Here is a 12,667-nt window from a genome sequence, read left to right on the forward strand (position 1 = left end):
GTCAAAACACAGCTGTTGAACAAAGTGTTGTTCTGTCATTCACGTGCGAATGAGTGTTTTACGAACGTTCACTTGACGCGTACTGTACAAGTGCTTCCATTTCTCGATGTTAGTATGACTCTCAATTGAAGCCTAACATAGCAGCTAACCGTGGAAATGTGTACGAGCCGAAATACTATCTGCTACACAGTAATAGATGTAGAATAATATATTACAATTACAGTATTTTTTTCCATGGTAGAAATTCATAGCAATGTGAAATACAAACTATACATTTTTCCCTATGTCTTGCAATTTGGTTGCTATAGAATTAATAATTTTGTTTCGATTTCCTCGCGGCACACCAGCGGTCCATTCGCGGTACACCGGTTGGGAAACGCTATAGAGCTATAGAGCTTTCATACAAGCAATAGAGCCAGTAGATAGTACCTACATTAGGCTATTTTTCGATATAGTTTCCAAATCAATTGAGGCACTTATCGTATCGTGGAATGAGTTTGAAGATTCACAATCTAGATTCTGTTATAAATCCAGTTCTTGTGTGTTCAGCCACGTTGTCACGAAATGTTTCATCTCCTCGTTTGAAGAGAATCACGTTACGACCTTCCCAATTCTGCCATCAGATGCCGTAACGTAATCCTCCTGTTGTCCTGAATCAGCTCCTCCACACGAACTGTGTTCAAACCTGCTGGGTCGGCCATTGCACTCCTCGTTGGTGAAGTTTTTTCTACTAGCCGCCAACTTTCGATACCATTCTGCGACATGCTGACAAAACATTGCAGTCTCTCCGTAAATCTCTGCGGAGCTGCCGGTGAATTTCAGCCACGGTTACATGTTTCGCCCACAAAAATCGAATAACTGAGCGGACTTCTTCGCGAGACACGTTTTCCAAACAAGTTACGATTTGTGTTTACATACAACTAGCGCTGTAGGTGGCGGGTGGCTGAAATTCTGTGCAGTTGCGAACTTCATGTATTAAAATTACCGCACACTCCTCATTCCTCTCTAAAGACGGAACTCCAGAAATATCGGCCTTGTAACCTGTTTCTGATCCTTTCTCGTATATCTTCCTCTTCCAGTTACTGAAAGGTATGAAAGAGTAAACTAGTATGCAGATTACCAAGTGTTCCTCCTGTATTACACAGTATAATTTTTATTATTTTTATGCTTTGGTGTATTACTAGCAGTTGCCCAAACAGTAATGTGAGTCACTGTATGTTTTCAAAGGAAAATACAAAGGTTGTATAAAATAAAACGAGCAACAACATGAAATGAAGATTTATTTCTGAAATTCACCTTACATTTGCACTTTATTACGTGACAAAAATATTTAACTCAGATTTCAAACTGTTGGAAGGATTCTCGATTTACCTTTTATACAAATTAAAAATATTTAATTCAAATTTCAACTTGGAAGCTTCTCGATTTATCTTTTATATGCGTTAAAAATATTAAATTCAGATTTCAAACTGCTTGGAAGTTTCTCGATTTATATACATTAAGGCTGACCAGTAGGATAGATTATAACATCATGAACCTGAAAAAGGATAAAACAGATGACTTCAATATTTCAAATTCAGTTTTTAGCTGTAGATTTGCGATTTCCCCAGAAACGTAATAAAATATAAATATATAACAGAATAATATTGCCAATACCTCATATTATATCCTTGAAATGGTACTAATATAATTGTTACGATCAGTGCATAATGTTTTATGAGAAATATTTTTCGCTTCGATTATCTTCAATGGCTGCTTTGATGTCTGCTGAGAAACTCACGCTAGTAACAAAAAGCAGGGAAGAAATAAGGTCACGCGTCTAATGTCTAACGGTATGCGTCCAGCAAATAGGATGAGGTTAATAGACAGTCAGAAAATTCCGCCTTGTTGAACAGGGTCTTATAGAAAGTCCAAGAACACACAATTATGAGTGACTTTTACAAATTCAAACAAACACTCTGCAGGCACAGCAAGACGCAAAAAACATCAACAGTGCATTTACGCCAGAAGTGGAAAATGAATGCACAATTTTCCGTTAGTTTGTCAAATTTAGTATCGGTGACATAGCATTGCAAAATGAGCCCTCTGGGCACCGACCAACTTATTCGGATGAGGTCATTAGGAACACAGTGGAAGCGCACTCTCGAAAATTTATTCGTGCTAAGAAGAATCACCAACTGAATATGTGTGTCAGCAGTAGTTGTGGGAATTTCTACGATCAGATTGTCATGTTGATCTGCTATAACAATCGTAAACTGTCAGGACAGGGGCTGGATCTGGATCAATGTCCAGGACAATCTCCAAAATCCATGGAGGATGTAGGTGATCTATGTTGAGACTGATCCATCATGTCTTTCTCCGTTGAGGCGAAACCGTCACTGCGAATTATTACAGCGCTGAACTCGATGAAATGCCCACAAACACCCAGGAATGTTAAAAAGAAAAAAAAAATCCTCATATTACAGGACAATACTCGTGTAAATGTTGAAAGAACGTTGCTGACTCTCCATGAATTACACTATGAACCCCTTCTTAATCAACCGTATTCTTCTGATGTCTCTCCCACCGATTACCATTACTTCCCACATCTTTATCACTTCTTGGGAGTGAAGACGTCCCTGATTATAGAGCGGTGCAAAGTGTAGTTGACTTTCGAATCGCAGACTTCAATCAGTGGAGAAAGTGTGTGGTTGTAGGTAGCGACTACTTTGATTAATCAGCTAGTGTTTTCCACTCCAAATGCGAGCACTGAAATTTACAAAATTTCAATTTTTGCTCTTCAAAAAGAGTTGCGTTATCTCAATGAGATTAGATGTCTGAATATTTTTGTATCACTATATTAGACCAATAATCTGCTTCAGTTTATTGTTAGTACAAGCTTGCTAGTATAGTATCCCCAAGTGCTATAGCGAGTGATATTTTGCGCCCCTCTGAACCATCCATCTTTTTGGGCATAAATGAAGAGATACGAATGGCGGATCTAGAAATGGGCGCCCACGCTCTCAAGAAAAAAAAAAATTGTTTTACTTCCACAAACGGCAAAAGTATTTTTTAAATCAATATTAGACCAATAGTCTGCTCTCAATCTATTGTTAGTACAAATTAGCTAATATTCCCAATTATTAAGCGGATAATACTGTTCCCCTTCTCTTTCGAACCTCCATGCTTCTGCGTAAGAATGAAAAAATATAAAGCTTCCGTGATCCAGTGGCGGATCTAGAAGGGGTCGCGCGCGCCTTATTAAGGGAAAATATAACTTTTGTGTTATGTTAACAACATACAACTAATGTACTTTTGTGTCAATATATTACACCAATAATCCGATCTTAGTAGATTGCTAGAACAAACTATGTAATTCTAATACTGCAAATTACAGATACGTTAAAATATCAAAAAATACTTTTGTCAAAGGAGATACTTTCAGGTATCTAGGATTAATATTAACAGACCAAAACTATGTTCACGGGGGCAGCGGTGGCTCAGTGGTAGAGCGTTCACCTCTGGTGCTTGGGGTCCCGGGTTCGATCCCAGCCCCCACCAAGTGAACTTTGTGGTGGACAAACACCGTGTGCGTGGGTTTTCTCGGGGTTCTCCCGTTTCCTCCCACTTTCTTCATTCCACCATTTCATTCATTACTCATCATCACCGTCTCCTTTAGCCTAATCGGCATAACCATGGGACGTAAAACTTAAAGATTTCATTTCATTTCAAAATTATGTTCACGAAGAAATTACATATCTACTCAAAGAACGGTATAATTATTCAGTACAAACTCTTTTGTCTTCGCTAACTCTCTCGAAGAATTTAAAGCTTAAAATATATAAAACTATAATTATGCATGTTATATTGTATGGTTGCGAAACATGGTCGCTTACTTTGAGAGAATGTAGACTGACAATATTTGGAAGTAAAATCCTAAGGCGAATATTCGAACCCAAAAGAAACTGGAATGAAGGGAATTTCATAAATCATACCATTTACTGAACATTTGTTAGGGTCATTAATCTAGGAATGTTAGATGGGCAGGTCACGCAGTCAGAATAGAAGAAAGTAGCTTTTGTTTTCTCGTTTCTTGCGGTCGTTTGTGTTGGATATGAGAGCGAGAATTGTTCAAACAAGCCCCTAGTCTTATCCAGATATCTAGTTTTTGATGTGTTATGTCTGTATACTATAAAGCCACGCGCATTATGCAAGAAAACGCGAACATGTGTCTTCGAGTCTAAACAGGTGGTTGTATTCGAAGTTAAGATGTAAGTGACAAGAAATGGATCAACAGTAGTCATGATTAGGGCCATATTGAACATTTGTGCCATCCCCTCAACATTATAAATAACGGTGTAAAAAATTTGACAGTGGAGTGAAGAACCAAAGTTTAAATTGAAGTAGATAAATAAAATATACATATAATAATTAAAATAATATACAATTTTCAGTTTCAGTTAATAATATTATGGTTAATTACTTCAGTGAAAGAACTTCAAGATAGGTGCACCAAATCCTGACAGTATCGCGGAAGTTGAACAGGCTTAAAAGGGTAATGCCACTTTTGGCTCATTAATTACTCACCAATGAGGTTGCTTCAGAGGATTAGCAACAAAATTTACCGCCCTTCACCATAAATACGGCCCTGATCATGAGCCTTAAGAAACTAACGAAGATATAATTCGTAATACACTTCGCAATGATTTCCCTGTCTATTTAATAGGAAAGCAGTGGGCTGTGCAATTCAAGGGAGTAAGAATAGTGAAAATGACCTAGGTCGGACCATCCTAGCCAATGTTCGAAGTGGAAAAGAAGCAGAAGCGGTATGTTTTATTACGATTTTGACTCGACATACCGCTGTATAAATATTTAAATACACAGAGAGTATGTTGCCTAAAAGATTGCATTTCTATTTACATAATGACTCAAAACCATGGGAGAGCTTCTCTGTAGTTATGGAGAAGGGACATGGACAGACTGATCCCCGCCAACAACTTTCTGAAAAAAAAAAATTAAAAATATCCCCTTATGTTGTATTATAAAGAATTATACACGAAAATCCTCAAAAACCTGTTTCTATATTAACGATTTCCTGCGGGAAAACTTCCGGAATCCCCACTCGACTGAGGAATATTCCAAACCCCCGGAAGATCCGCTCCTACAGCAGACAACCCCTAAATCTGCTAATGCTTAAAACACGACATTTATATGCATTAAAGCAAGAAGACCTACACATACATAAGAAAGAAACAATTCAATATGGCATATCAAAATATAAACTAGATGAACTTCTTTGAAGAAATCTCATTTTAAAAACAAAACGTAGGAAAAAGATAACAAAAATGTCGGTGTTGTCAACTTAGAAATAATTTCTACATAAGAAATTAAATCCTTTTACGTGCAAAGCTATTCGTCTATTACTGTGTATAAAACTGGATTTATTAATGGTTATTTAGCATCTACTCTCCAGTGACGGTATGTCTTGATTACTGGAAAATCAGAGGCGGCATACCACCGCATACTGTCTCACTACGACCACTGATCCTAACTCAACCGCTACGCCACATAAAGTGAAGGCCTCTTACCGCATGGTTCCAGAATATAGATGCGAGACTGTAACACATTATAGAAACAATGCAAATCAGCAGAACGGTACACACAGGGGTGAGTCATGAAGATCCGGACCTTCTCCTCCCCGAAATCCTGACTCTTCTGTTAATTTAGTCTAATTTTACGGGTGATTTTACAAATCTTACAAAGTAATCCTCATATTGAATTTGGACCCCACCCAAAGCTTTGAATATGTTTCGGAATAAATTGCGTGCATGTCTGCATAATAGTATTAGCTCCGTTCACTGTTTTCACTGACTTCCTAAAAATGAAAGAACTTCAAGATAGGTGCACCAAATCCTGACAGTATCGCAGATGATGAACAGGCTTAAAAGGGTAATGCCACTTTTGGCTCATTCTGTGACTGATCTAATGAAATAAATAGGGAGATTAGTTCAGGATCAAACCTGAACTCACCAATTCGATTGTTTATAAACAATATAAACATACTGGTTTTCTGCTTTAAAGAAATAAAAAAACGGATGTTTTCTTTTATTGCGCTATAGTAACATATATTCACTTCTTATTTTTGAGATTATCTTTAGAGAGCATCACATTTTGCCTTATCTACCTTTCGCATGCATAAAAAAGCCATACAAATCATTCTTAACTTGAAACTGAGATAATCTTGTAGAGTTATTTGAATTACATAAAATACTAACGCTTCCATCCACGTATACATATACAAATGTTATCTTCACTAAGACTAGTTGTCATTCTTTTACTGTTACATCTGATATACATTCACATGACACAAAGCAAGCTATGGATGTATTTCACAACAAAGCTATACCTTTAAAAGGAAGTGTATATTTCATGTGTACACGATTGTACAACCACTTGCCAGCATCCAAAGAATATCAAGAAGTTGAATGCGACACTGACATTTTTTGTTGATAAAACTTGTTATATACAAAGTACGACATAAGCGATGTACACCTTGTCTCAAAAAGGTTGAGCGCATTCTTTATTGGTGTTTTGAGGCAAAAATTTTCTAAGTCCAGCTTCGGGTATCTTCGGGAAAAAGTAAGCCAGGTTCGAACCTCCAAGCCAGCCTTTGCAATCGGGAAAAAGTTTGCAGATGTGTTTTTCTTCTTTTAAATATAATAAGACTTGTTACCAAGTGTTTAAGAAAGCAACATTGATTGAAATACTTAATGATACAATATTTCGAAACCTTTTTTTTTAAATGCCAGCACATGCTTGTTTGTCATTTAGCTCTCCATACGTAATGGAACATTTAAATACGTTAAAGAATCTTTCCATATGTAAAAGAATGCTCAAAGTTAAGAAATAGAATATAATTATCGCCTGAGTACTAAAATAAAAGTCAAAGTAGAACAGAAACAGCGTTTGTAATGGATATGAATGTCATAATTATCTTGAGATCCGTTATACATCGCTAGAAGCATAGTTCTAGAAGTCCTTGTGCTAGCACATTGGTAAGCTGTCGGATTTCAAATCATAAGGTTGTGAGTTCGAATCCCGTCTAGGTTAATCCTTTTTTTTAAATTATATTTTCCGCAATGCATGAAAAATTATATAAAATAATTACATTAGAATACATAAGTTGTGTATATATAACATAATCATTGCAGAACATAGTAATTATTAGGTTTAAAATATAACATCTGAGATAATTTTCACAGTAGGTCTGTATTATATATGAGGATGTAAATACAAGTTAGGAAAATCATTTAATAGCAATAAATAAGTTATGTAGTGTATTTATTTGCATCTATTTGTCATACAGATGTAACTTCTCAATATTCTCATTACAGCATGTCATTTACATTCGTGAAATGCAATATATTCCTACGGATATAGAAAGTGTATGAACAGAGTATCCAAAGTCGTATCCTGCTTCAAGACACATAACTTTTCCCGATCCCCTTAACGTCACGGGAAGAAACACAAATTCTCTTTAGAACGGAATGTCGTTACTTAGAGTCTCATTCGAATACGTTGAATATGCTTTTGTATATTCATCTCTCTCTCTCTCTCTTTCGCTTTGTTTATGTGTGTGTGTTGCGGAATATCCCAAGTTGAATACAACATTTGCCAAGTATATGAGCATCATTGTCATCGAATACCAGAAATTGAAAGTCGTGTTTCTTCAGGTTGGGTTTGCGTGTTCATGTTAGCTCACTGGTAGAGTACGGACTTGCCAATAAAGAGGTCTTGAGTTCAAAGCCTACAGCTAATTATCATTCTTTTGTTAGTAGGATTGCACAGAAATCGGATACAAGGAGTGGTTTACTTCTAGAAATATTTTCAGAAGCGTTTAGGTAGCCCTGAAAAGGGCTGTTTTCGGGAGTTAAGGCGGGGACATTAATATTGTGTCCAAGACCCTTCTGAATTTATTACACGCTCCATTCTTCTGGGCATGGAATCTATTACATGGGTGACAAATCTATCTCCTTCCCCTACCTCCAGCCATGCTTCGGAAACAAGATGCCACAGGTCATCCTGAGTTCGTGGTGGATTTGCCTCAGGCCAACTTTCCCTTAGAGTACGCTTCACTTCTGCCCACATATTTTCCATGAGATTGAGGTCTGCTCCACGAGCGGCCAGTCGATTAAATCAATCTCAGGGTGCCCTGCGAACCATTCCTGAATCACACGGGAAGTATGTATTGGCGACTGGTATTGCTGGAACTGAATTACACCATCAGGCTGAAATACTCGTACAGATAGCACCATGATATTACTGATAATGTCTAAGTACTGAGCATTGTCCAGATGTCCTTCAATTCTATGAAGCTCTCCTGCACCGCGACTGGAAATCTAACCCCAACATAAAATAGATACATGGCCACTGCGATTGCAAGCAGCCACATATCCATGGTCATATCGGGTGCCTCTCGGACGATACACAAAACGGCGTCCCTCCTTTGATGTTGTGAATATGGATTCATCTGAGAAAACTACGTTTTCCCAATTGAGACCCACATTCGCCTGTGCAAACGCGAGACGGTAAATTTTGTGGTCGTCTGAGAGTTTTTCCTTCACGGCAGCAACACGGCCACGTAACCCAGCATGACGAAGCCTTCGCAGAGCTGTATGCTTACTACCAGGAAAGAGAGAAACTTCCCTTAGCTGTCTAGACGTCCTTAGTGGGTCTAACCGGGCTTCGTTTACTAATCTCGCATCTTGGGCTTCGGTTGACACATGCGGACGACCAGGAGATCGTAAATTATCAGTCTGACCTGTAGGACCATATTTCCGAATCCATCGCCTTCCTGTAGAGGCCGGGACACCTACTCGCCTGCTAGGTGCAGTTGCAGAATAACCTTCCAACTCCCATAAAGTAATTACTGCTGTACGTCTATCCAAGTTACCAATGTTCTGAGCTGTGAGAAGGAAGCAATAGGTAAAAGCTAGTACCTGACTTGTGATTGGTTACTTGCACGACACGCCTATTGTGGGGAACAGCGTTGCCAGATCTAGCATAATGATGCTAGATCTAGCATAATTTGCATGTCTCTAGCATCTAGCATCTTGCTTTTAGCATCCTGCCCAAATCTAGCACAATTTCAGCAAGTTTATCAAAAAGCCGTAAAACCTGGAGATGAGAAAGAAGTTGGTCGTGGGAAGAAAAAGAACGGCAGAAATATATCCTCTTCCATTGATTCATACAGTCGGTAAACCATACAGGCAGTCTTATTTTCCGAAGTAAGTTCGAAACGTATTTGGGCTTTTTTGTGGCTCCACCCAGGGTTTTCTAATCCTTTAACTCCGAGGCATGGGCGGAGCTATGGGGGCCATTCTCCCCCCAACTTTTTGACAACTTCACCATCTTTATTTCTGACTTCATGATCATATTTATTCCTGAAATGACAGCTCCGAGACCGACCAAAAATCTGCTCCCCCCCCCCCCCCAGCAGACGATTCCCAACTCCGCTTATGCTGCGAAGTAATTTTCTTTCAAAATATGTAAACAAAAACTTTGCATTCATTTATACGATATATACGCCATTGAATCTGGGAACGACTGCATTAATTTAGTTGAGTTAAAATTTTGGTACGTGAAGTATTGAGTTCTATCCATGCATTCTTGCTCTCTGTGTATTTTAAGTTACGTTATCATATCTCAACTTCGTTTTTTTAAACTCCTGAATTAGTAATTATGAGGATCTAGCATAATTTGACCGAATCTAGCATAAGTTCGATCAGGTTTTGGAATAATTCCGAGCTGTGAGTCTGGCAACGCTGGTGGGGAACGACTTGGTCAACGACTCGCGAAAGAAATCTGAAAATGGTGCGCCGTAATAATAATATCAAAAACAGTTTTTATAAAGGAATATTAATACATACGAAAAGCTGTTTAAAGAATGAATTGTTATACTGACTTTACACGTATAAAAACATATACCATATACCAAACAGATTGAGCGATATGATGATAGCTGTTTTGAGACAAACTCTTTCGAAGTCCAACTTCGGGTATCTTCGGAAAACAGTAAACTAAAGCTGCTGGTTCGAACCTCCAAAGCCAACCTTAGTAATCGGGAAACGATGTACAGATATGTTTTTCCTTCTGTTAAATATAATAAGACATGTTGAAATGGTATTAAGTGTAGAAAAAAGTAACTTTGAAATACTTAATGATACAATATTTCGAGACTATGAATTCACACTCTCGTTTCGTCATTGTGATTTTCATACGGAAAAGAGCATTTACGTATGAGCTCAGTTATATTTCAGAAGCAGCTTCTGAAAAGCGGTCATGTTAGCTCAGTGGTACACCACCGAGCGTTTAAATCGTGAGTTCGATACCCGTTCAGGTGAAATTCTTTTATGATATTCTACTTTCCTCAATGCATGAAAATTATGTAAAATAGTTACATTACAATTCATCAGTTGTATATATCAGTTGAATATATATATTCATATCATCAGTTGTATATATCAGTTGAATATATATATGTTCATATCATTTCACGACATAAGTAATTCTTATCTTTAAAATATAACATCTGAGGTATTGACAGAACGTCGGTGTGTTATGTGTGAATATTGAATACAAATTTAAAAAATCGTGTAATAGCAATAAATAAGTTATGTAATGTATTTATTTGCAGCTACTTTCATCGCAGATAACTTCTCAATATTCGCATTACAGCATTTAGGTAGAGCATATCGAAAATCGGATCGTGGTCCAAGACAAAAAACTAGCTAGCCTCAAACTGTCACGTAAGAAATTTGCGAATCGCAAAAGTGAAGTGAAGAGATTGAGAGCGGTAATTCCTTAATCGCTCTCTCTCAACTCTCTCTTATCTGCATTTATACACATAAAAGTGTATGTATGTATGTTCCAACATAACTCATGTATGCCTAGAGCAGGGTTTCTCAACCTGGAAGTCGCGGCCCCTAGGGGATCGCGAAGATAGGCGGAAGAGATAAATATAGTTAGAATCTAATACCAGAAATTATTTTTAAATATTATTTTTAATTTTGTTCTGATAGGCATACTTTTATTTTTTATACACACTGTAAAGAACAATAAAAAATAAGTCTACTGAACATTTTTAAAGGGTGTAGAATGCGTGTTACTATTCGGTTCAAAGTCTCTTGTCGTCGCGAATTCTGTCGAGAAATTTGAAGCTTAAAATATACAAAACGATAATCATGCCTGTTGTTCTGTATGGTTGCGAAACATGGTCGCTTACTCTAAGGGAAGAACATAGACTGAAAGTATTTGAGAACAAGATCCTTAGACGAATATTCGGACCCAAGAGGAACGGGAATGGGGAATGGCGGAAACTTCATAACGAGGAACTACATAATTTATACGGTTTACCCAACATTGTTAGGGTCGTCAAGTCTAGAAGGCTTAGGTGGGCAGGTCATGTAGCTAGAATGGAAGAAAGTAGAAATGCTTTCAAAATCTTGACTGGAAGACCAACCGGAAAACGACCATTAGGAAGACCTAGGCGCAGATGGGAGGACAATATTAAGATGGATCTCGCTGAGATAAGAATACAAAGTAGAAACTGGATCCAATTGGCTAAGGATAGAAGTCAGTGTAGAGCTTTTGTGAACGCGGTATTGAACCTCCGGGTTCCATAGGCCATAGAGTTAGTTAGTTAGTAGAGTTGTTTAAAAATGAATTTAAATCAAAGAGGTATGATATAAAACTAATAAGAACTGTATATAGAAATACGAGAAAAATACACATGCAACAAAACCTGCACATTGAAATACAATTAAAATTAAAACCTAATGAGACACCTAAGCATGGTGTAATTTCACTAGTGCAGCAATGTCCGGTTCAATCTTCATGACGAACATTATCAAGCCATTTTCAACTGATAAGCGATTTCTTATCTTTGTTTTAATGTTTACCATTAAAAAAAAAAAACACTTTCGCACAAGTACGATATAGCAAATGGAATTATTACTTTTAAAGCAGCAATCCCCAGACCAGGATATTCTTCTCTCCTCATCAGGCAGACCTTGTCCAAGTCTTCGTTACAAAAAACCAGTTGCAAAGACTTGTCGCATGATCATTCTATTATTTGGTCAAGAAATTGTGGGCTTAGATCGGATACGTTAATGGCCTCTTCAATGAAGGAGTTTAACATCCATCTTGAACCAACACCTTCGTCGTTGGGAATATAGATATTACAGTTACTGTATCCACTGTCAGTGCCGGGCGCCGAAAAAAGGGGTCACACATTTCGGAGGAAGTGTGTTACTCATGTTAGGAAAGTGCATGTGCACATGTGTAAAATAGAAGGAAAAACGTAATAAAATGTGCTCAAAATTAAGGAAAGGTAGGGTTTATTTGGAAAATGTTATTGAGTTTCGTGCCAACCATGGTGGCGCTTCGTAGCTAGTCTGTCGACGTCACTCATATATACGGTGACATCGTACTATACTCTCGCCCCGGGCGCTGATTTTCCATGGCACTGTTCACTATGAACAAAAAAATGGATTCTACTATTATAGAAATAGGTATGTTAAAAATCCCACACAAGCTTATTATAAAACAAATTATAAAAGGCTCGCTGGCAAGAGCGTGTGATAAAAGGGGATCGTGATAGGAATTAGATTGAGAACCACTGGCCTAG

General features: G+C 37.7%; 1 protein-coding gene across 1 annotated transcript in view; it reads right to left on the bottom strand.

Annotated features, from left to right (window-relative positions):
- Positions 1 to 1,263: 1,263 nt before the first annotated feature.
- The window catches only part of LOC145693181 (farnesol dehydrogenase-like), a 70,359-nt gene continuing 58,955 nt past the window's right edge, over positions 1,264 to 12,667 (bottom strand). Inside the window, exon 6 of the mRNA XM_081768951.1 lies at positions 1,264 to 1,537. Coding sequence (XP_081625077.1) covers positions 1,499 to 1,537 — 39 coding nt within the window. The 3' untranslated portion in view covers positions 1,264 to 1,498. The remainder of the gene's footprint in view (positions 1,538 to 12,667) is intronic.

This window comes from Thermobia domestica, chromosome 8, assembly GCF_964235325.1.
Source record: "Thermobia domestica chromosome 8, izTheDome1.hap1.1, whole genome shotgun sequence".
Classification (NCBI taxonomy): domain Eukaryota; kingdom Metazoa; phylum Arthropoda; class Insecta; order Zygentoma; family Lepismatidae; genus Thermobia; species Thermobia domestica.